Source organism: Numenius arquata, chromosome 5 (genome assembly GCF_964106895.1).
Source record: "Numenius arquata chromosome 5, bNumArq3.hap1.1, whole genome shotgun sequence".
NCBI classification, from domain to species: Eukaryota; Metazoa; Chordata; class Aves; order Charadriiformes; family Scolopacidae; genus Numenius; species Numenius arquata.
In genome coordinates, this window is record NC_133580.1 from 55,530,567 (window position 1) to 55,555,505 (window position 24,939).

General features: G+C 41.2%; 1 protein-coding gene and 1 pseudogene across 1 annotated transcript in view; one reads left to right on the forward strand and one right to left on the reverse strand.

The window, feature by feature from the left end:
• The first annotated feature begins 634 nt into the window (after positions 1 to 634).
• The window catches only part of HGFAC (HGF activator), a 41,729-nt gene continuing 17,424 nt past the window's right edge, over positions 635 to 24,939 (forward strand). The window contains exons 1-7 of the mRNA XM_074148122.1: positions 635 to 703; positions 2,204 to 2,258; positions 4,105 to 4,201; positions 9,776 to 9,849; positions 14,761 to 14,874; positions 15,931 to 16,062; positions 17,449 to 17,559. Of these exons, the coding sequence (XP_074004223.1) occupies positions 638 to 703; positions 2,204 to 2,258; positions 4,105 to 4,201; positions 9,776 to 9,849; positions 14,761 to 14,874; positions 15,931 to 16,062; positions 17,449 to 17,559 (649 nt within the window). The 5' untranslated portion in view covers positions 635 to 637. The remainder of the gene's footprint in view (positions 704 to 2,203; positions 2,259 to 4,104; positions 4,202 to 9,775; positions 9,850 to 14,760; positions 14,875 to 15,930; positions 16,063 to 17,448; positions 17,560 to 24,939) is intronic.
• On the reverse strand, positions 22,194 to 24,310 carry LOC141465130 (cytochrome b-like; annotated as a pseudogene).

Below are 24,939 nucleotides of genomic sequence, written 5' to 3' on the forward strand. Positions count from 1 at the left end.
CAGAAGGGAGTTTTCTGGTACACAAAATGTTTTGTTAGAGTAATGTCTATTTTCTTTCATTTCAATTTTCCCAGTCTGTTGCTGAAAGGCTGCTGTTGTAAGTCACAGCTGGGCAGGTAACCCTCTGTTAATGAGTAATTCTTGTGTCTGGTATCAGCATTGATCTGGTCCATATTTTGCAATGTAATGTCATCTCCTGAGTGGGCTTGCTTGGAGCCCTTTGTTATTGCTATTGCTACGCCATGCTTTTAATTAGTTCCTGAAGGGAAAGAGGAGGGAAAGGTCTGGTTGGTAAATTGTCTCTGATCACAAGCAACATTGGGTTTGCTCCTCTGGAGGTGCTCTTAGACACTTGCTGAGTACACTAGTGGTCATCTCCGAGGGTCGGGCACTTTGTAAACTCTTCACTCCCCGTGGCTTGGGGAGAGTATCTCGCTACATGGCATTCCCTTCTACCCACAAAGACATTAATGATTAACAATGATAACAGCTCTGCTTACATAGGAAACTAAAATACCCTAAAGTCAAGTAAATCACAGTCCCTTGTTAAAGCTCGTTACTGATTCACTCTCCTGCTTCAGCCCACCCTTGGAAGTTTCCCTCTGCCAGGCAAAACCTTCGTGAGAGGAGAGCAAAGATGAAAGTCTCTGCTCCTCTCGCTCTTGTCTTGGCTCTGACTCTGAGCAGTGACTGTGAAAGGAGGGTAAGTCCGATTCTTCTGTTTTGGAGTGGTGGATCACCTACGTGCCGGCTGGCAGGACAATGTTGACTTAGGGTTGGATGAGTGAAGCTGCCGACCAGACCAAAAGAAAGAGCACTTCAAATGAAAAACAAAAGGGATTTGCTAGATGAAGACTCGGAGCAGCGTTGACTAAGCAGGGGGCCTGCAGGATAGCTGGTCTCATACAATCTGCATTCAAAGAAATTGCTTACATCAATGCCCTGAAAGAATGGGAGGGGAGGAAGGACCACAAAAATTGAAATACTTTGAAAATGAATCTCAGAAATGTGTTGACACAAGCAGGTACCTGCAGTAGCAGGGAAGGAGAGTGCTACCCCACCAGACTTTACTGCTACCTGGTAACTGAATGTGCCATCTTAGGCAACCATCTCCTTCTTTTCAAACCTCTCCCTGTTTTCATGCCATACCCTTCAGTGTTTTCATCGGGTGCTTTGTGTCTTTTTTTTTTGGGTGTATCTGCAAGGCAGCTGCAGCACTGTTGAGCATGGCCGTGATCGTTTGCTTAAACCCCACCATGACCTGGCATCCACCAAGGACTAGCAGAGCAGCTAATAGCATAATAGTTGTGTGGCTTTATGATTAGCCTTATTTCATTAGCGAGTTTAAAACTAGCTCAGGTATACTTAAGTGATGCTATGATCCTAGCTGTCCCAGTGAAGTACAGAAGTATCCCCTTAGATATTGCAGGTAAGTGCAGAGAGGAATATTCATGGTGCCTGGGAAAAGATCAGCCCTGGCTGAAGCCATTGGAGACTGAATCAGTGTAGGGTGTAAAAACTTTCTTCCTCAGAATTGTTCAAGCCTCCCTATATATCTTAGCAACAGCTTTGTCTTATCCCTTACTTGTTATATCCCCTATCCAGTTCTGCATTCATGCTGTGCTCCTTCCTTGACTGCTTTTGTGATATTTTTATTTTGCTATAGTTCATCTGTCAGCACCTTTGATGGCAGCAGCACTTTATGTGTATTACCATTTTTTATTGTTTCGTGTGGCTTAAAATCAGCTCAGCCTAGTGCTCTTTGCTTGCTGATCAGCAAATCCAAATAAAGTAGAGGTGGATTTTTTAACTAATGCCCTGCGGGATATAGCCAAATGGCAGGAAAAGTCAAATGCTGTGATATTATTTGTAACTGTGAACTGGCCCCAGAATGCATATATGCTTCCTGCTGAGAGAAACAGGAGATGTATCCTTTGGCAATAGGAAGATATAATGGAGCTTTGGCCTTTTTTGTGCTGTGCTGGGTTTTCCTGGTTTAACAGTGACCTTTCACAAACCAGTGTTTATCTACCCTCTTTCACCAGACTGTGCCCCAGCAAATCACTCGCAAAAATTGAGATCTTTGCAGAAGCACTGGGAGAAACACAATTTCAGGGCATCCTGGAAAGCACGTTTGTCTCTATAGGATGGTTCCCAGAGTGAATTTGTGTCTCCAATCCACATTCTTTTTTTCTCTTTGTAGCACCACAAATCTGGGGCAGGAAGAGGCTCAAAACATGGGTTCATTCGCTCACAAGGTACAAAGTCAAGTCCAATAGGTTTCATGACAGTAAGAATGATCTGCCTGTCTGTATCCGTGCCGTGCAAGTCAGTAGTAAGCCTGTCTTTGTTTCAACATGAATAAGGATTATGGAATGGTTATGCCAATATTAATTTCTGTGCAGAGGGGAATTTGGGATTAGCTCAGGAATCTCGGGTAATTTTCCCTTAGGTGTGGATTAATGGGAAGGTGCTGATAAGATTTTAGTTTGTCTCAGCTGGCGTGGCTTATATTCACTCATAACATGGTGTGGCTGTAGATGTGCAACTTCCTTTATTTTAATCAGAGCCGCGTCTGCCCTGCAACTTTAAAGTATATAAGCTCTTTGATATGCATAGGTTCAATTTCTGCTGCAGCCCTTGATCTCTCTGTGGGAGAAGAGTTTTAGCCCCATGCAATTTGCTGGGTTGCGTTTGTTTTGATGCCACCTAAATAATCAGACAACCCGGCTGTACGTGTGCATTGCAGGCTTCCATTTTTAAAGCTTTTTTTTTTGTCCTGTGCTTTTGCTGTTAAGGATTACATGAATCAGGCCATTAGTGGTGCCTTTATAGCTTAGTCTTTAACGGACTTTGGAATGCAATATGTCTTCTGAATAGATGTATTTTCACAACTCCCCTAACTGTATATAACAGGAGGTATGAAACAGGTAAATATCTGAACATTTGATTAATTAGATCAGATAATGAAAACCAGGCTTGAAAAAGGGATAGCAGAGGGGCTGGCAGTAGCTATTTCACATTGACAGATAAGAGGACAGCTAGGACAGATAGAGTGACCACAAGTCCAACGGGTTAGGAAGGGCTTGGACCACAGGGTTGGGGTATTTTTTCCGTCATGCTAATAACTGGCCTCATCAGTTCTTTGAGATAATGAATCTGGGTTTGTGAGAGCTAACAGATATTGCAAGGGTGTGCAGGAGCCCCAGCCGTGATGGAAAGGGTAAACTCGGGATAAGGAGTAGTTGTACATTGTCACTGAGAAATGGAAATGTGCTATGCTACCAGCTTGGTTGTATGCCCCATTTCTCTCCTACGGCAGTGGTTGGCTTTCCATTCACGCTCCTGGCTCTCAGAAGTAATTGCTTTTAGTTTAATGGTTAAATAAGCTCTGACAGTTTTTCACTGTCTTTTTTATCTTCAGTCTCCTTCATTCTCAAGGCTCATCTTGAAGGATTTTTTATGTTAGACTCCCACCAGCCTTCCTATACTCCCACTACCCTTCCTTAGACTCCCATCACTGATGTGGTAAAGGTAAAACTTGCCCTTTTAAAGCACCAGTCCCATCGATTTCTCCCTACTTGTAAGGAATCTGCTTATCCCAGAGGGAAGGTGGTATGATCAAAATTATCTGTCATCTCCCCCAGCCTTTAAAACCTTCTTTCTTCTGACTGTTTCTATTTTGGTTTGTACTGTCTGGTGCCTTAATTGTTTTAAACAGATGTTACAATGTGATATGGAGCCTGAAAGGATACTACTTCAGAAATCAATTTAACATGCTATTACAATGCTACATAATTAGAAATGATAATTGCAATTAATGAATATAATTGGCATTTGCTCTACCAGACATTGCAATATATTTTGAGCTGAAACGATCTGAGATCTTTATTCTACGGCAGAGCCCATTAATCCTTGTTGATTCAGCCATTACATAGGATTCTAAGCCTCTTATGCACTAGAAGTTGCAGAGACACAGAGTCCAAAGTACAGCTGAAAAGCTTGAAGATATCTATCTTCATAAGTTCATATGATAACATATAATACATATACCTGTGGGTTGGATTTCAGCTGCATGATGAGGTTTTTATTCTTGTATTTCAGTGTTTACGGAGGATGGACATTTATGCAAATTTCCTTTCCGGTATGGTGGAAGGTTTTATCACTTGTGTTTATCAAATCTATTTTCCCGAAAGAAATGGTAAGTTAACATTTCTCCTAAATGAAGACAGCATTCAAATGAAAATGTCATCCCTTCTGTGCTTTAATCCTGCTTTGAGAACAATTAACTTGAGCTTGATGTTGGGCCCAAGGAGAGACATGCAGTTCTGTTTGGAGTCATGGCCTTCAGGTCAAGACTCATGCTTAGAGGGGAGTGAGCCCAGGCATGAGGTCTCCAGGGCCAGAGAAAGCTCAAGAACTGCAGAAATATTTCCTCTTTGGTCTTCATATTGGAATTGCAACTTATATCAGTGTCAAGAGCTTGTACAGAAAGGCCAGGACTGATGGAATGACCTGAAAGAAACCATCCGCTGAGGGAGAAAGGTGAAATACAGACACCTGTAAGAGATGATGCTTGGTTATGGAATTATTTGATTTGTGTGGGCTGTACTTGTACGGCAGCAGAGACCATCGGATTTTTGAAGAAAGTTCTTTTTTTTATCCCATACCTCTAATTTATATTCAGATTAGCACCAGACCCCTTTTGGGCAGTGCAATACTAAGAGGTGAGGTAGTACTCCTGCTTGTAGGGTAATGATTTATTCTACTAGAGTGTTTAAGGCCAGTTCTCTTTATTTTGGGCAAAGGTTACTCTTTTACATATGCAGAAATTGTTAAATTCAGAAGTTGTTCATTTTGGGGTAGGGGCAGTCAGGTGGGAACCCTGCTGCAGCAAGCGCTGAATAAAGAAGAATAACTTTGCAGATGAACTTACCTAATGGGCAGATTTTAACAGGGAACAAAGCAGGGAATATATGGGTACCAGTAATGTGAAAATATATGCACAGATGAGCTATGTGAAAGGCACATACTTGTATGTTTTCGGGGTGGAGATAATATTTTATAGATCTTATTTTACTCCCCCATGCAGAGCAGAAGTCTCATTTTTTATATTGGACTGTCTAATTTTTTCATGATTTGTGTCATCTGAGGGCACATCTGTTTTAAGTGTAAGTGCTGGGGTAGTAAACAACAAAACACATCCCTTCTTACACAAGTAGATGTGGAGCTGCAGGCTAGGAGACCACTTCTGAATTTCCCCAACATCCATAGATACAATCCAGATAAGAAAAGCCTCAAGGAAACAAGAATTCGAGAATATCTTAACTAAAGGAAGGGAACCGGAATAATTTTCCAGTTTGAGCCCTGTCTTTGATGAACTGCAGCCACAAAGAGTTTGACCTTTGGACCCACTTAGTTTCACGCAATGCTTAAGATGGATCTTGTTAATACATGACACTCTGTGTATTTGTATTTAGCCAGTTAGGCCACAGAACTGGAAAAAAATGGAAAAACCCGTGAGTGGATGGGGTCCAAGGTTAGAGCACACTTTAAAGCTGACCTTGGACAACTTGCTCTTATACTTGTGACTTTTAAAAAGCCATTTACAAGTGGGGAGACGAGGAGGACAGCTGGAGCTGTTTGGTTTTGACAGGCCATTTCACCCCATGGCTGACCTTCTGGCCAGTGTTTACTCTTCTTTGCTAAAAGCAACCTAACATGTGACTTCAGGCACAGAGATGCCGGGAAAAGAGCCCTGAAAGCCATCAGGAAACCTGCTCTGCACATTTTTGTGTGACTTGGCACTAGCCCATACTGGATTGATGCTGAATAACTGATCCCAGAGGATCTGGCAGGCAGCAGGCGAGGGCAAGGCTTGTGTCCTTTCTGCTCCTGCCTGCCTGTGAGCTGCTCGTAAGGATGGAGATGATGAGAGGCTGGATGCTACCTGCCTCTTTGGGGGCAAATGCAAGGAGGCCAGACCAGAACAGTGCTGGATTACACACTTAATGAGTCCCTGTCCTTAGTCCTCAAGTCATATTTTAAGGCAGGACTGCAGGCAGGACTCTGTAGTGTGAGCCAAAGCCTGCTCCAATTGGCTTTAATGTTATTATATGTTTCCTCATACTACATGTGACAGATATTGTGTGCTAGCCCATCTTATTAAGGTCAATAAAAAGGTAGTCTTGCAGGAAGCATTTAAAAGCCGTGTCTATCTTAATAAAAAGCTGAACATTTCATTTATGAGAGCAACTGTGTTGATTAAAAGGGCTAAATGTGGAAGGCAAACAGACATGACCTTGTCAGTTTGTAACATTAAATATTTCAACATAAATCAGAGGCCTGACCACAGAAACCTCTTCCTACTTACTCTGAGAGCAACAAACAAGTTGTATCTTTATAAATATTTATCGAAAACACAGGAAAGAAGACAAAATAATTGCAGTATTCAAATCACAAACTTCCTTTAACAGCATCCTGTATTGCATTTCCCTTTAATTATAATCTCTTTGCACAGATAAATTCCTATTTAGATGCCTCTTACCAGGTACTAAAGACGTCATGTAAATTTGCCTTTTGTGCTGAAGGGAAAATATTAGCTGGAACTCTTGCTAAAGTTCTTTGGTACCTCCAGAAAGACAAACAGTGTAGGGACAGACAAAATGGGAGTGCAATGAACACCCATGAGAGCAAATGGGGAAGGTGGTCTGAATTACAACCAAGCTGTGGCTGCAGGGATGCTGCCAGTGCCCTGCCTCTGTGTCCCATGGTGGGATGGGTTCCCTCGAGATCCTGATGAAGGGGAGCGGTGGGAGCAGATCTTGGCTCAGATTTTGGCTGTGACTTGGAAGGTGTTGATTCATACCCTGGAGAAAGAAGCCTTATTCTGTGCTCGAGTGCTGGATGTGTGGGTCCTGGTTGTGCCAGGTTGCAAGGGTAGGCTTAGGTCTGTACAGAAAGGGCACGATCTTACCAACTTCTATGGAAACCAGAAGATTTGATACTTTGGCCACAGATTGAAAACAGTGCAAAAGAGGGTTTTGTCCAAGATGACAAGATGGAGAGTTTGTGCCAGTCCTGGAAAGGACAAAGACATGGGTGAACCAGGAGACACCAAGCATCAGGATCTGTTGGTGCTGGTGGTGGTTGCTCTGGTGTTGTCAGGCAAAGTCTGGCCATCTCTTGTGGTCAGGACAACCCCTAAAAAGGTCTGAGGGAACCTCCAGGCCTTGAACATGGTGACAGCACCAGGCATGATGGCAGAGCTCTTTCCTTACACCAGTCTGACTCTGGCCCGAGGCTTTGTTTGCTCTGTAAAACATCCTATTATTAAGGCTCCCAATGCACCTGATGGGTAAACCAGCCTGCTTTCCATTTACCCTGCCTGCCAGTCAGGCCTCATCAGCAACACACCTTTTTATTGTCCATTGCCATGTTGTTTACCACACATGGATTTAAAATGTTGTTTAAATCAAACCCTAGTAGTGAACTTTTCTAGTGCAATTAATTCAATATCTGTGTCTTTAAATTTTCTCTTTTTTATTAACAATTTTATGTGATGGTCTGATGTAAAGAAATTTGTTATATATTTAGAGAGTAGGCCCATTTACAAGCAGCACAAAAAAATAATAAGCGGGTTTCGTTGGTGTGGCTGCTGGAGGTAATATCCCATGAGACCGAATAGTCATATTTTTGGTAAGCCTCCGAGCAAAGAAGAGATTTTTAAAAGAAAAGGAGGGAGACTAGTGAAGTAGCTTTGAGGATGTGCTGAGTTTCTCTTAGACAGTGACAGGTACGTGGCAGAAAATAGAAAGGGATTATGTGAATGTGCAAGAAGCCTGGTACTGAGAAGGTAGCCTGGCATCACAGGGGAGGACCAACACCATTGTAGTCACTGCAAGGTGACAGGGAAGAAGGGGACTAGTTATGAAGAGCACTGGATGGGAGGACCGGTGGGTTGTGGAAAGCTGGTGGAAGAAGCCTCTGTCAGGGTCTCTGGTAACAAAAAATTAAGAAGGAAAAAATTGAGTTTCCGTTTGCTTAGAACTTGGCAGTTGATGGACAGACTTCAGAGAGTATTAATTAACATATAAATTGTTTTCTTTCCCCTCATGATCAGAGTTTGCTTGAATTCTTTAGGTGTATACAGGGCCTTTTCCTTTGCCTCTTCCATGCTGCCCAGCCTCTAAATCAGTAATTATGTCAGAAAAGTTAGAAAAGTTTGGATTGTCCTTCCCCATCATGGCTGGCACAGATGAAGTGTTCAGTCAGAGACGGTTTTGCCAACAATGACACAAGCAGTGCAGCTCCAAGAACCACTTTTAACTTACTCCTCACCTTAATCCTCATGCATAATAAACCATCCTTTAAAAAAACATGATCCACTTCCCACTGAAGGAGCCCAGAGAATTTCCATTAATTCCCAGCAGAGTCGCACGGGCCTTAATGCCTGTGAGAAAACAGTCTCTTTAAGGTGTCAAGTCAGTTGGCACTAGACTACTGAGCGCCTTTCTTTTTATGCACCTTATATAATTGAGGTCACCAAACTTAATATGCGTGGGCTATTCAGATGCTCCATAGGAATTAAAGCCTTTTAAATACCACATAGCACCTAATTAAGAAGCAAAGTAGGGCAGTGAAAATGGTAGACATGCTCTACAATAAAATTTCAGTCTAGCTTGTGACGTCCAAGGGTGAAAAAATATTTTATAACACAACTGGTAAGGCTGTTGACTTATACTAACCGGTATACTGTGTTAACACAAGGTATGACAAAAAGACACATAATAAAAATAGACTATCAGGGACGTTAAATAACACGAATTCCTATTTCTTCCAGTGCCATGTAGCCACTCATTTTTCTGTGTAGTGGCAGCTGATATTTATTATACTGCATTAGAACTAGTTGGAGAGGATGTTTTGGTGGACGACGTATTGGGACACAACGTGGGCCTCCAAGGTTCAGCCTCAGTTCAGTCACACACTCGTTGTGTGGCCTCGGGGAAGCCTATAAGTCTGCCCCTGCAAATGGAGAGTAGCAGCTTAATGCTCCTTGGAGTGCTATGAGTCTTGGAGATAACAGACTGATGAGGGCAAGGAAAGTGCGTGGACAGAGTTGTCGAAGTTTGTCTTGGTAGGATTCCCATGGGCAACGTTGCGTGCAGGATTCAGCCCGCTGCTCTCAAAAAGACGTTTTATCCGTGTATTTGGAAATCACCCCTGTGTCAGCTATTTCCTCATTTCATCTGGCAAGTCAAAAAATAGACATACTTTAAAGGAACTGAGTGCAAAATACATTTGCCGCTGAAAGCCAAAAAAAAAGTCCCTCTGTGGAAGGTCTCCTGCCTCCACAGATTATTAAAGTAACTGACGGGCTTAAAAAAATGGGTTGGGTCCTGTTTTGCTTGTTCTGTAATGAATAAAGGAGACATAATTTATTTGCTTTGGTTTTGGTTTTTATTTCTGTCTTTCGTTTTCTAATCTTAGAAATAGAAAGAAGGTTGGGTTTTTCTGGAGGATTCACTGGAGATCTCAGATCCTGCTCCCACATCTTATTCTTAATCTGTATTTTGTTTGAGAGAAATGGTGCAGAATGTCTTTAACAACAACAACTAAAAGCATATTTTTCCTCCGGTGTTAAGAGATCTTGAACAAAACATGCTAATTAGGAAAAAAAGGTATTAATTTGCCCAAGAATGAAGTCCATATAGATTCAGTGCAAGCATCCAGGTTGTTAAAAATTGCCCTGAACTGCACCTTTAATTCTTTTCAGGTGTTCAACAACACATAACTATGACCGGGACCGGAGATGGGGACACTGTGTTTTGTTTCCTGAAGACCACTCAGGTAAGGCGAGCCATTGCTGAGTTGCTCCAGATACATGGCTCCTACCTTGCCACCTGCAGTAAGGAGGGATGGTGCCTTCAGTGCTACTTTTATTTGGTGTATGCAGAACAAGCCTTCACATTAGCTGTCTCTGTGACTCTGCATAACCATAGCATTGGACTGTGAATATCACACAGCCTTTAATTCACTCTCTGTTGACTAACCTGAAGTCATAGAGAGAAATGATGGTAATGCCAACATGGAAATCTGAGCAGCTGGAGCCGAGCACAGAGGTGATCGTCTTCTCCTCCCTCACGGCTTTGATGTGTCATTTAGTTTTCCCCTTATTTAACCAGCTACATTTTACATCTCTTTGACGAGCTAATTTTTTAGAAGGTACAGAAACATTTCACACCCTGTGCAACACACAACCATCACTTCCAGCTGTCCCTCCCTGAGATCTCAGGGTAAAGAGCAGACTTTCAAAACCAGACTTCCTTGGGCTTTGGGCTGCGTCAGAGAATACAAGAGGACAGATGCATTCATTGCAGGAGTACTGAGGGACAACGAAAGGGTTACTTAGCTGAGCAGTGCTATAGTTTCATGTGGTCACCACACTTCAGTGCTATTTACCTCATTGTGAAGGTCTGTCTAAAATGGGAAGCCAAGGTCTGCGGCAAACTCTCCTTTCTGTGTTAGTTGCTTCAATTGACACACTGGGTGAGAGCATCAATTCCCAAGCAGTTCAGTGGAGAACATGCATCCCTGTCCTCAGCAGTACCTTGATGGTTGGCTCTTGCTTGTCTCTGTCTCCTTAACTTGATGTTTCATGAGCTGGATGCTGGGGAATCTCATTTTATAAGGAACACGTATATCTAATTCTCAATTTATACAGTGACAGACCTGCGCTGAAAAATCAGGTGTTGCACCGATCAGACTCGATGCTCCTGAGGTTTTTTTTGGATCTGTATCTAAATGCTGGTCATGTTCCTCTTTTCTCCTTCACACTACTTTCAAATGTGACCTGTCTTGTTTAGTCTGCGGAATATGACCACATGCCCTTAGATGTTTCCTTCCCACTTTCCAACAAAGGGTATTTTCCACCATTCCCTTGCAGGATGTCATGTCATGAGACCCATTGCCAAGTTGATTACAATCTACCAGAGCGCTTGAAAAGCCAACGTTAGCTGAATCATGCTGAGAGTCTAAAATTAAGCAGTGTATAACATCATCATTTTAAACTTAACAACTTTAAATTATTTTCCAGCCTGGCTTTAAAACAGATTAACAATAGATCAGAGACAAATGACCTAACCCCAAAACAAGCAGCAATGCATGTGCCTTTGTAATGCAAGTATGTCAGACATGAACGTAGACTTCATAGACAGTTCTTGCTTACAAGAGTCAGGTTATGAGGGCTGCACTTACTCATGAGTGACCTCCCAGAACTTAAAATGTTGGAAGTGGTAACTCATGATTGCTTTAATCCTCCATGGAAACACTGACTGTCAACTGTGGTGGCTGGACGATTCAAGAAAGCTTTTCCAGTAGCTGAAGAAGGAGCTCTCGAAGCTTAGCGTTGCATTTCTGGAGGTGCCTTGTGCCACCTCTGTCCCTCCCTCAGCCCATCGCCATGGCCCTGCCAGCCCCACATGCAGCTGTCTCTGCAGCGAGCTGGCTGTCCACAAGCCTTTTTGGGCTTTCTGGCTTATTTTTGCCTGTTATCCACCACAGCACTGGAGAGAGTGGTTTGCAACAAGAAAGCCACCCTGTGTGCCTGCCCCTTGCCAAGGGGTATCGCTGTCAATATACCTTAGCACCGGTGAGGGCTTGCTCTGGCTACTTTTTTTTTTTTTCTCCAGAAAAAAAGAATTAGGAGTGTAAGAGAGAAAAGGAAAAAGAAAACAGGATGGGGTAGCTGGAGGAGACCACTGCTGGATGTTGCAATGAAAAGACTATCTCTGAAAACATTAAGAATTTTGTAAAATTAATTAAAAATATCTTTAGCTGTTCATTTATTTATAAACATAAGTCTACTTATTTTTTAAGTAGCAGGCACCATGTTTGGACCTGGAAAAGGCTTAACAGATCACCAGCCGTAGCTTAGACGGAAAAGGTTTACAGTGAGGTTGAAAGGAAGAAACAGCATAATGGCTGAGGGAAATTTCAAGCAAACAGGAGGAAAGTTAGTCTGCTGGGGGAGATAGCTAGGGAGAAAGAAGCAGTCAAACTGAATAATGTAGATATTTAAAATGTGGAAAATGTATGATTTTTTGGTTAAAAAATTCACTAAAATATTAAATCTTTGGGGGAATCTCAATCACTTTATAGACACTTGAAGAGCAAGAAAAAACGAAATTTTTGGGAGAGAGAGTATCTTTTGGCCATAAAAGATTGGTGAAGAGTGTGTGAACTGGGATGGTGAAGGAGCTGCTTGAAAGCAAAAGCTGAAGCATGAAGCTGAAGCCCCATTCCTTCTGGGCCAGGAATACCATGTGTACACAGGGAGTCAACTTGAAACCATTGAAGCTGCTTACAAATTAGTGTTAAGCAAGTGTTGGAGGCATTGATCCAGAAAAATACATCTGCCAACCTCAAGAAAAAGTTTAGTCAAAAAGTGTTTAGCTTCAGGATGAAGCAAAGCTCAGGTATGAAGTCTCTGCCAGAGGGACATGTTAGTACTGCTTTATACAGAGCCAGAGCTCACCATAACAATACCCAAGGTGCTTGTTCAAACCCCTTCTGAAATCACTTTGTCACTGCCTTCAGATTTCCAGAGGATCCTCCACTCCTGCCCAGGAGATCTCTATGGAGACCATGTGTAGTATCTGCCTGATGTGACCCCTTCATACACATGGGCCAACTGGGTTGTGAATGTGTAGTTTGTATGTATGTATTCATGTGGATATACGTGCATAGAAGTGCAACGAGTGCTACTCCTATGAATGTCTGGAAATCTTGGAGAAATGGCCAAAACCCTGGGGAAGTCCAGACTTGGGAGAAAAATGCCAGACTGAGTTTTTCTAAGAGGCATTTGGACTGATATGGAAAGAAGAAGTAGAGTGATGTGGGCTGCGCAAGCAGGAGGAAGCGGCACCATCCCAGGAGGGACTCTGGGGAAGAGTAATCCCAGTTCTGGGAAAGGTGGGTGGCAGAAGCAGAAAGTTTTTGTGGGAAGATATGGTTAGAAAGGTGACACAAGGCTACTGCTCGTTCAGCAGAGCCTCAGAAGGGTGAAGCTAAAGTCAAGGTGATTGCTAGCAAGCACGGAGCGTTTTTCCTGTAAGGGTGGGGAGATACTGCCGGGTGTCTTTAGACATTGGCTGAGCTTTCAGGGATTTGGCACTCCCCAGTCAACGGGTAGTTAGTGGGGGTCAAGATTCCCAGCAGGGAACTGTGATGTGTCCACATGCTTAGGAGTAGAAGTTGTTCCTGAACTCCATGGGAGGTGCGGAGGGATGCAGAATAACCTGGTGAAATCAGGTTCGAGTGGCAGGTGGGATGCAATGGAGGAACTCTGATTCAGAAAGAAATGGAGGACAGGAAGTGCTCTTTGCAGATTTAATGAAGGCATAAAAAATGTCTTGAGTGCCACCGTACCAGAAAATGGCCTGGAGATCAAGTCATGGTTTGGAAGTGATGGGAGTAGGAAATACAGGATTTTCCTTTGAGGAAACATGACACCACTAGAAATTTCATAACTATCAAATGGCAGGAACAGTAGAAATGTCACTGCCTTTACTTGCTTTCCCTTGATGTTATCCTGGAGTGAAACTACCAGGGAATACACCCAGGCCTGCTATCTGATATCAATTACACCACTCTATTCTGAAGTAAGTATTTTGAGTTGTGCAGGGGAACCTTCACATTTACACTGCTGTAGCGAAGCTCAGGATATGCCTTTTGTGTTTAGCTTGAGCCCTGCATGTGTGTGCCTGTGTTTCTATATGTTGCATCCCATGGTTAGGACCACACACACTAGCTCAAGGAGCACCTGGATTGAGTAACTCTGTATTTGCCCTCACAGAGTTTGAGTAGCGTTAAAAAAAAAGAGGGTTTAAATGAAGACAAGCTGTTGGGCCAGCTTTGCAGCGGGGTGTAAGACATGATGTTGGTTGACTTCAGGGGAGATATACCCCCTCAACACTGCCTGAAATCAGGAACAAAGGCTGGCCAGCAAGACTCTAACACCTTTTGCATTATACATTGCCAGGTAAAGCTTCCATCACAGGGATGAGAAAGTTGTCCTGGCACACCCCCCTCCTCTCCCACTCTATTTTCCCACGATTTAGAAAATTCCTTAAAAAGCAGAGATACATTAGGCTGGTCCAGTTTGATCTTGCTTGACCTGATTTACTTGGATGTGCCCTTGTTTCGTTTCAAAATTTTTCCTTTGTTCCAGCTGTTCCATTCATTTTAGTCAAAATCCAAAAATCCATAGCAAATTCCTCTGTCGAGGGTTGTCCTTTGTGTAATTTGAAAGGGAGATGCATAATCCCGGTCGTTGATGTTGAAATGCGAAGCATGCAGGGCAGTAATCCGGGTAGAGGCAGAGCTGCAGCCTTCCCTCCCCAGTGTAAAGGCACAGCTCCATCTTGTGGGCATTGGTCCCATCTCCTTCCTCACCACAGTGGCAGCTCTGGCAACTTCATGCATCACTGGACCTACCACCTTTGGACAAGTTACTCTGGTGGAGAAAGTCCAGCTCAGTGATTTACTATACGGTTTTTAAAAGCTGGATAAATATAGGTGCTATACAGCTGGACACAAAATCAATGTAAATTGGTTGGATAAACATTGTTTTAGATTACTAAGTGTTATTGAAACCACAGTGCAATCAAAATGGTTCATGTAACCAAGCCGACGTGTTACACAACAAAGCACAGCTTATCTGGCACCTATTAACAACAACTTCTTATGTGGCCTGTCTAGATCACTGTGCAAACAACCCTTGCCAAAACGGAGGGACCTGTTCTCTTGCTCATGGCTATAGGATGTACCACTGTACCTGTCCCGAGGAATTCATGGGCGAGGACTGTCAGATGAGTAAGTATCTCCTTCCATGGGTGTTGCAACATGAAATACAAGCAGTAAGTAGAGTTCATTAATGTTTGCTTAATGAAAAGGTAGCGCTGTTGTGATGGGAGAGACCACTGCAGCATGAATGTTTGTGTAGGCAGATTTCCAAATGGTTCTGACAGACAATCCATTACTGACAGGATAGCTGAAAATAGCTTGATTATGCAGTTATAAATCCAAGCAAGCTCTGAGCCAGTGAGGTATTAAGCTATGGGAAACACAAAGAGCCTCTTCCTCTCCCTTTGCTGTTTTTAAGATTTAAATATCACTTATATGGTTGGAAATGACTAATAATATAATCCAGTAGGTAGTGCAGGGAGACATGAAAGAACAATAAAATTTCAGGTGACGCCTTATCCCTTATGTATATGCACACATGGGTCCATTACAGCTTTTGGTGTGATGTCAACTTTATACATGGGCAGCTATTCCACCTTCAGGGGCGACATTCCCAAAGGAAGAGAGTCAGGCCAAAAAGGTTTGTTTGGTTTATTTTTCCAGTTTCATGGTGGTGTTACTTCCAATTTACTGCACATCAAGTGAGGGATTAGGATTTTACATTGAGGGTTTTCAGTTGTGCTTGCTTTTCCCTGCAGCTCTAGACTTCTCTCCCAACATAAGCAAAGAGCCTCTTTCAGTCCTGGAGCTCTGCTGTCTCCAGCACAGCCCATCATCTGTGGAGGATGCAGTAAACTGGGACAGACACAAGTATATACTACTGATTATATTTTTTGTGTTTGCTGTGTGAACTTTTGGAAAGGCTTAAGTAATGGTGATCCTGTTATGCTCACAGGGCTTTAGGAGGAAGCCACGACTGCCTTGAGGTCCTTGGAGCTGCTGCTATAGTGGCTTAGTGCCTCCACACTGTGGAGGCTGGCTTCCTTGAGAATCACCAACTGTCAACAAATATATGTCTGCTCAACAGGAAGAAAGAGATGAACAGGGACCGATGGAGACTGTGGTCCCATTCCTTGCAAGAAATAACCTCAGAAAGCTTGTGTTGTTTTTTAAACTGTCTTTTAGAGAAATGTTTTGACAACAGTCTCTACGAGTTCTTTGATGTGGGCATGAGCTGGTCAAGAGTCCAACAAGGAGCTGTGGAGCAGTGCACGTGTGTGAACGGCCAGATCGAGTGCGAGAGTGTCGAATACAGAAGTAAGGCACTATTTTGTATTACAGCTATCGGCCTGCATGGAGGGGGAATAAAGGACAGTAAGGATACCAAAGCATGTTATCCACAGTAATGCTGCTCTCACAGCTCATGTACCCTCCCCTTACCTTGAGTAATAACGTAGCGTGAGTAGTAACGCTGACCCAGGAAATCACTTCAATCTGTCCACCCTTATTTGAGGAAGCAATAATAGGCATTAAGCTGAATTTTAGGGACACAGCTCAGTGCTTTCTTCACCAGGGATGCAATCCTGAACCGCAGCATGTAAGAATATGCAACAGATTATATAGAAGAAGTGGTAAAATTTCTGACCTTGTGAGCTGTCTTCCAAAACCGTAACATTCCCAAGAGGCACACCCTCCTCTACTCTTCCCCTGCACACCTACATTCACTTCATATTGCTGTTTCACACCTGGGATTTCTTCCCAAGCCTATCCTACTCTTGAGTTACCAGTGTGTAAACTCTACCTGACTCCAGGACCCCCTGCATCGATCCCAGAGTCCCCATGATTTTTGGCTTGACATACCCATTCTTGGCTGGGGTGGTGCTTCCTTAGTTTTGAAGCCTCCTCCTTGTCTTGGGACTCCCAGACGGCCAACACAGGTGGCCAGCTAGTTGCAGGGCATGTGCTTCACATTGTCACTTATCTGATGAAGCTATCACAGCACCTCCCTGTTGGAAGAAGAGATGGTGGGAAGAAAAACATATACCACACCTATACATATGGTCTGGTATTCTGTTATTCAGTTTTTCAGTCTGGCTGACTTTCACCCTGCCAAGACTCCCAAGTAACTTACAGTACTGAGTAAAAGAGCCCTTTGAAATAGGTAGATGCTTTTATTCCCACCTTACAGAACTGGAAACTAAAGCATGGAGAGAGTTGGTGGCTTTCTAGGACATTGGGAGTCCATGGGAGAGTTGGGAAATTTGATAGGACTTAATACTTCCCAGTCACAGATCCTAAATATTTAACTGAGCTCCCTGCTAGATACACTATTATAAATTTTAACGCAGCTCAGTGGCAAACTTGGAATTGGCAGAACCCTCTGTACAGAAAAAAATGCTAATGCCACCACCATCTCTACTAGTAATAATAATCACCACCCCCATTTTACCCACTGTTCATTGGTAATATTTTTCAATAGCTAGGCTGACATTATCCAATAAAAGTAAAAACAATGAGACAGACCTCAGTAGGCAGAAATCAGCAGTTTCCTTTTCTTCAATTTATGACAAGTGTAGGTCTGAGATGAGTAAAAAAGGAAAAACTTCCCCAAAATGTATATGCATGGAGAAGGTGTACTAATGTAAGTTAAGATGGACAAATTCTCTTGAACAGTTTGGTTTGATCTTTGGTTTCTGCTTGCAGGTTGTGATCATGATCCTTGCATGAATGGTGGAGAATGTAAAATGATTACCTTCAGTGGGAAAATAGTGTGTGATTGCAAAGGAAATTATGCAGGAAAGTATTGCAATATTGGTAAGTATAACAACCTACAGGTGGGCAGAGAATTTGGAATTTTCATCTGGGTGTGGAGCTGGTGTTTTTTGCCTCTGTGTTGTATTCTGTCTTTGCAGACATTTCTTGTAATAACCGAAGAGTCACATAGAACAAGTATTTAATGTATTCCTCCACATAAAACATAACAGTCTTCACCAGCAAGACCCTGATTCTAAAAATATTTGTTCTTGTCCATAACTCCATAGAAAAATAAGCACAGAAATTTTAATCCAATTACTCATGCCCGCAGAAAGAGCTCATGCTTCCATTTTGCAGGATCAGTCACAGAATTGTACCCTCGTGAAATGCTTCCCCACAGACACATGCAGTTAATGCCGTCCCCTCATAGAGCAGCAATTTATGCTTTGACAAAATCTAGCAGCTGGCTGTATTTGGTAGCACTGGATTATTGTGGGAAGTAGACAAAGATAAAATGCACACCCTTTGTTTGGGTTACCTTGTACTTTAAATTAGTAGCACATTTAGCCCAGTACAGCTTACCTAAAAATCCTTACTTGCACTGGTGAAGAAATCCACGTTTTGGTGCCTATGTGTTAGTTCGATGTCGCTTCCTATTAGATGCTACATAGTTTTTGATATAATTTTCCTCCAGAAGATTTAACATTTCTCACTGCAGGGGTTAAATCTGCTTGTAAATCTTACCTGCATGCTTAATTCTCAAGTTATTTCAGTGACTATTTTTCAAATACAGCAGGTTGCAGGCATAAATTATAATAGACCTTCAGTCATAACAGCCTGTGATCCCATCAGTTCACTGGCTATATCTTTCCGAGTACATAAATGCCAGGGATCATCAAAATTGAAGACAAAACTCCCAGTAGCTGTGGTGGGCACCCAGTTGGTCTGAATGGGTGGTGGGGTAAAAAAACATGGTAAAGAACACTGGAATTGGTATCTGGTATTTTTTTTTTTTGTTATTCTGATGGTTAACAAATGGTCCAGCCATCTATTTAAGATGGGAAAAAAAAAATCACCAAAGATTTGAGAGACCAGCAATACAGTTGGAATAACAAATACTAGGAATGAACTGGCAAATGGAATGGCGTATGAACTAGTCCTGAACCTTCACTCACCAGGTACCCAATGAATCATGCAAAATGGGCTTGTGACTCTTTTAAGTCTCTGCTAAGGCGCAATACTGCAGCTCTGGGTATTTTTGTCCTTCAGCTGCCCTAATGAGATTTGTTCCAGGCTTTGCGGGTGCTGCTGCCATGATTTGGGCAAGGGGCTGCATGTGCACGGCGCATGTGCGACCTGGTGTCCCGGCGCTGCTCATCTTCAAATAAAACTGCTTTTCGGATTCCTATTTCATTATCAGCTTCCCCTGCCCGAAGCGGCAACGCTGTGCATAAACATCCACGCAGCACGGCCTGGATTATAAATATCAGGATGACAGTGTTATAGCTGTAATACTGGTTTCTGTCTGACTAGTTTAGAACAAGAAATAAGCAGGTGCTCTTTGATTACTTGAAAATAATAAAGCAAACATTTGGTTTGCTAAACAAATGCCTTTAGATGCTTACAATCCATCTGTGTTCGGCTGCCTAACACCCCCACACAAACCGGGAACCAAAGGATTGTCTTTATGCGTCAGGGCCTTGCAAACAAGCTTAAAAATGAAAAAATACCCTCTTTGCCAGGATTTAGTCATTCTAAATTAATGCAAATAAATTAGTGCTGGGGTCTATAGGCCTGGTAGTGCGATCACACGAGGGCAACGGCATTCTGGTGAAAGCACCGGGTGCTTGTGCTTTCAGAGCACAACTGATTTTTAAATATACGTTGAATTAATTTTTTTCTTCAACGTTTCAATTTGATGCTGTGAGCACAGCTGGATTTTTTTCTTTGTTTTCCTTTTTATTGTCTTGTATATTTTCCCTTGTCTAACAGGACTGAATTGTGAGGTTACCCTTTAGTCTGAAGAGCTTATGGTTATAATATTTGATTCAGAGAAAGTTACAGTGTCTCCAAAACTTGTTTTATTCTAAATTATTAATTTATGGAGGCAGCCTTAAACGCAAGTTGTGATGCAAAAATGTCTTTTTTCTTTTTTTTTTTTTTTTTTAAAAAAAAGAAAACAATCAATTTAGTAAATATTAAGTACACCAAAATGTTATTGGGCTATGATGTGTTTGAGGTCTCTCTGGTGTCCTCTGCCCTTGACTTCTACCAAGAATAATCAGTTTTCAGATGTTTCTAATGGAAAACCAGCTAATTTAGCTTGATGTTACACTCACAAATATTAATAAACAAAGCGCCATCCTGGGTCAGATCACAAGTTTAAGTACTACTGTGACTTGAGCACTGGCAAAGTAGAGGACGACTCAGGAGTCATGTAAGTAGCAGGAAATTACTGAGAAATGCTTCTTCTGGTTGAGGATTTTCTTAGCAGGTGGCTGGACCACCAGATTTGATAGACCTTTAGCTGTTTAACATGAATTTGTCTACATTTTTTTGAACTCCTTTATGCTTTTGACTTTCACAGCATGCCATGCCAAGAAGTTCCAGAATTTAAAAAGATGTGATGAGAAATAGTCTTTTCTATTGTTAGCTTAAAACCTACTGCCTGGTAATTTCATTTCCCCTCTTTGAACCGTGAGTAACAGAGAATAATCATAAATTTTGTGATTTTACAGATACCTATTTATCTGTCCATTAGTTGTTTCTTTTTTTGGACTACGAGGTCCCTGTCAGTACTCAAAAATCATCTTTTCACAGATATTAAAATTCTCTTGCAAACAATCATTATATATATGTGTGTATATATATTGCCAAGACATTATCATAATGACCATGTAGCTACTGGCAAATTATGAGCTGACTTAAAAAAAAATATGGGAGGTGATAAACGTGACATAAGATATATCCAGAACAAAGGAGTTCGATATACAAAAGACAGTTTCTAATATAGATTTCTATTCTTTGTGGTAATACATTCTTTTCTAGCCTTTAAAGAAGAAACCTTCAGTACTAAAGAAAGAACGTCCATTTTAAAAAATGTTCTAAAACAGTTTATATGCATAAGATTTCAGTGAAGTATAATTTCAAAGGAAATTAGATACATCACCAACAAATCCCTCCCCAAACAGATGCCATTTAAAATTGTTCAAGGATTAATTGTTTAATTCATCATAATTGCCCTTAAATATGCACTTATTTTCAGAAATAAGGATTTTGTGTTAAAAGAGTAGCTGCATTCACTTTGGAGAGAGAGTTCTTGTTGAGAGAGCTCTGAATCCAGGCATTAGGTGAAGACTCTTAATTATCCAACCATGAGTAGCAATAGTTGTCTTATCGTACAGAGAAAGTTAAAAAAAGGGTCCAGACCCAGCCACTTTGGCAGTGATAAATGTGAGGAAGAAATGAAACATGAGAAGGATGTGAGCGTGATATTTTATCTCTAGACCAAATTGGTATAGGGAGTGGAGAGGGAATTTTTTGGGAGATGTTTAACTTTGGAAATATTTACTTTAATGGGAGGTGATAACTTATGTCAAACAATTATAAACATGTAATTGTAAAATTACTTTGACATTTCATGCTTCTTTCAACAGATAGGAGATGTGGTAGAGATGTTGGGTAAATACAGAGGGGGACACAGCTAAAAAAAGAGGGTTGTTAGTAAATTTGGGTGTCTTATTTGTATTTTTAGGTTTATTCTTGATTTATTGGAGGGTATGTTAGTGGGGTAACTTTATTCTGTTTAATTAGTTGCCAAGACTATTCCTGAAACATTTAATCTCTATAGGTAGCTTTGTTGTGTTACTGTTGATCAGAGGAATAGCTGGTGGTCATATATGAATAACTGATGTGGGGTTTAACAATATGTATTTCAATGGTTTCTTGGCTTTCAACTGGATTTTTAGGGTCTACAATTGCCTTAATCATTGGGTGGTACGTTGTAGCAATAATGTGTTTGCTAGTATTTTGGTCATGATGAAGTATGAAGTTGTTGAAGGTATTTTTGAAAATCCTTTATGTTTTCTAGTGGGTTTTTTTCCTAGTTAAGCTATGGGTAATGGAACTAGAGGGATTTCATAGCTTTAAAGAAAGTGTGAGTTGGAATGCTAATTGCAGAAGGCTTATGGTTATATAAGGAGATGTGTTGTTGTATGTCAGAAGTAGGTTGAAGATTTTTAGAAAAGGAAGATGACAGAATAGCTGAATATATAACTACATACGGGAAAAAAAACACTGTTGGCCACATCTTTGGGGGTTAAACTGGGGGAGTTTGAGGTAATAAAAGAAGTAAAAAATACAGCAAACCCACCTTTTTAGGGGTTGTTTTACTGAAATAGGGTGTTTACAGCTTTCTACTAAGAAAGGTACTTTAGTAAAGGAAGTTCAGCTCTGAAGGCTGAAGGGAAAGTTTTAAATCTTTTTCTTCTGAAGAAGACTGTGAGAAGAAGATAATGAATCTTGACTTTTTCGTTTATGTTTACCAATGTTACCTATAATCCACTAGAATGGTTTTGGATTAGTGTTTAATTTTTTATTTGGGATTAGTAATAAATCTAGGATGAAAAAGAATAAGTTTAATATTCCTCCATGGTTGTGGAAGAATGGATAGAATAGTAGATAAAAAAGCATCATTATGGTTTGATATAGCTTGGCGAGATGATTATGTTTTTTGCAGGGGTAAAGTTTTATGGGTCCACTGGGAGGTTGCATGAGGGTAGGGAAAAGGTTAATAAGGCAAGGATAATGAAGAGAATGCCTAAGGCACCATTGCAGAATTAGTAATGATAGGTTGGATTTTTATCAAATTTTTAGTTATTTCAAATTGCTGGAGTTACATGGAAAAAAAGTAGGTGTAGTAGACTATTGCCTGCAATGATAAATGGTAGGAGAGACTGGAAGATGAAAAAGTGAGAGAGCATGGCATTATCAACTAGCAACTCGCATCTGGCGAGGGTCCAGAGGAGGGCCACAAAGATAATCAAAGAACTGGGAATCCTGCCCTTTGAGGAAAGGCTGAGAGAATTGGGTTTCTTCAGCCTTGAGAAAAGAAGGCTTAGGGGAGACCTTATCATAACGTTCTGGTATTTAAAGGGTAGCTATGTGGAGATTCCCTTTTTGCAAGGAGTCACATGGAAAAGATGAGGGGTAATGGATACAAGTTACTCCAGTGGAGATTTTGATTGGACACAAGGGAAAATTTTTCACAGAACAATCAGCCACTGGAATAATCTCCCCAGCAAAGCGGTGGATTCCCCAACATTGGACGCTTTAAAGATTCAGTTCTACAGAGTGCTGGCCCATCTTGTCTAGACTGTACTTTTGCCAGTACAGGTTGGTCCAGATGATCCCTGAGGTCCCTTCCAACCTGGTATTCTATGAATTTATGATTCTATGATTCTCTGATTCATTGCATGAAGGTAGTGCCAGTATAGGGGATGGTGAACAGGAAACTAGCGATAACTGTGTCTTTGCAAAACAATCATTATAAGCTGTCATTTATGGAGGTGATAGATGTGAGCAATAATAGAGAGGCTATTCTGATCTCCCAGGGTTCTTTACAGAATTAGGAATCATCATAAAGATTTTGATTGATATAGAGAAAAACACAAAGGAAGAAGGAAGCATCATTTGCATGGAGCCTGTGGATTAGTCATTTACATTTGGCATTTTGGCAAATGTGGGCTAGAGACGAGATAGCTAATGAGCTGTACTCTTAGCAGTATAGTGTATACTAAGTATTAACTCTATAAGGATTGAGTGATAAGGCAAACACCAAGGAATAGGCAAAAACTTCCTCAGTCAGAGGTAGGAGTAGGTTGGAGATCAACACAGGACTTCTTTATTTTTACAAAGAAATGCTTTTTCCAGATGTTGATTGGCACTAAGTTTTCTGTGGTGCCTTCTGTGTTCCTACAGTGGCACCTTTTTAGATGTCAAGTCTTTGTTGTAATCCTAGTATAAACTAATATGATTAGTATTAGCAACTGCTAATATGAAGCAGTTGCTTAGTCCTTACTCTTAGATAGTGCTTGACTTGGCAGCAGTGCTAGTTATTGGGTCCTGGTTAATTCAAAGCCATAAAGGTGCTTTTAATCCTATTTTTGAATTATTTGAGACATGACAGTGTTATGACAGTTAATTATTTATTTTTTTTACAGAGGGGACATCTTCTTTTGAAATGTGAGGGGACTGACATCTCTTAATCCATGCAATCTGTTTTACTGGGTAATTTTCAGTTAGGAAGGTGGTTGAAGGGAAGATATAGACCTGGTACAGCAGCTCTCAGGCTTTCAGCTCACTCCGTGGATTCCTGCAGAAATCTCCAGTGCATTGTTTGTCTCTCCCATTGCCTGCTTTGTCCCACCAGCCCACACTGGGTGCTTCAGGTGCTCCAGAGACACCCCGCCTCCCCCATCCCTCCCACCCCCTCAGTCATTACTACCTCTTTAAAGAGCAACTGCTCATTCACTGACCATCATTAATTGCTAGATAGTCTCATTCTCTTCCTGTCCAGGAATTTTCCTTAACACATAAGGACCTAAAGGTGTACTCAAAAGACTGAAAGCTTTCACCATGAATTAGACACTCAGATACTCTTGAAAATCACATAAGGTAGTCCATGGAACAGGTTGTTTCAAAGTAATATGGCACTGAGATTTTCTTGTTGATGCTGTAATGTCTTTCCTCTACTTATAGGCAATCTATTTCTTAAATATGTTGCTCCTTTTAACTCTCTATACCTACCCATTTGATTGCATTTATGACTCTGTAAATCATAACTGTTGTGCTAGAATTTAAGTTTATCAATATAAAAATGAAATGGAAAAAGACTCAGTCCTTCCTGTTATCTAGGATATTAATTTTCTAAGCTATATGAAAATACCAGTAGAGTTTATAGATTTCTGGACTTAAACCTTTATATGAAAGAATTCAACTTACTCAGAAGGTAGATTTGTACATGAGCTTTTATAACAAACATAAATCTCTTCAAATTTAGCTCAGTTGATCTAAGTATTTATACAAATCTATATATATCTATACAAAAGTACAAAGATACTTTGAAGAAAAAATATAAAATATATAAATGTCTAGCTTTAGCGAATGCAGTGTGCCATCCTTATGTTAAGATGCAGCTTAAAGAGATCTTTTGTTTCACTTTGTTTTCCCAGTCCTAAATCCATCCTTGTTTTACATGATAAGTTTCCATTAGATTTAATTCATTACAAAAGGATGCCAATTTTTCCACATTTCTGCCTAGTTTTGTCTCCGACAGATTGTGTCTTTCATAATCAGGCTACGGTTTCAGCAGGGATTTATTTCAGTGTTAGGTGCTGTCAGTCCAGAGGTTTTATTGCTATTCAACAAACCAGAAAGCAG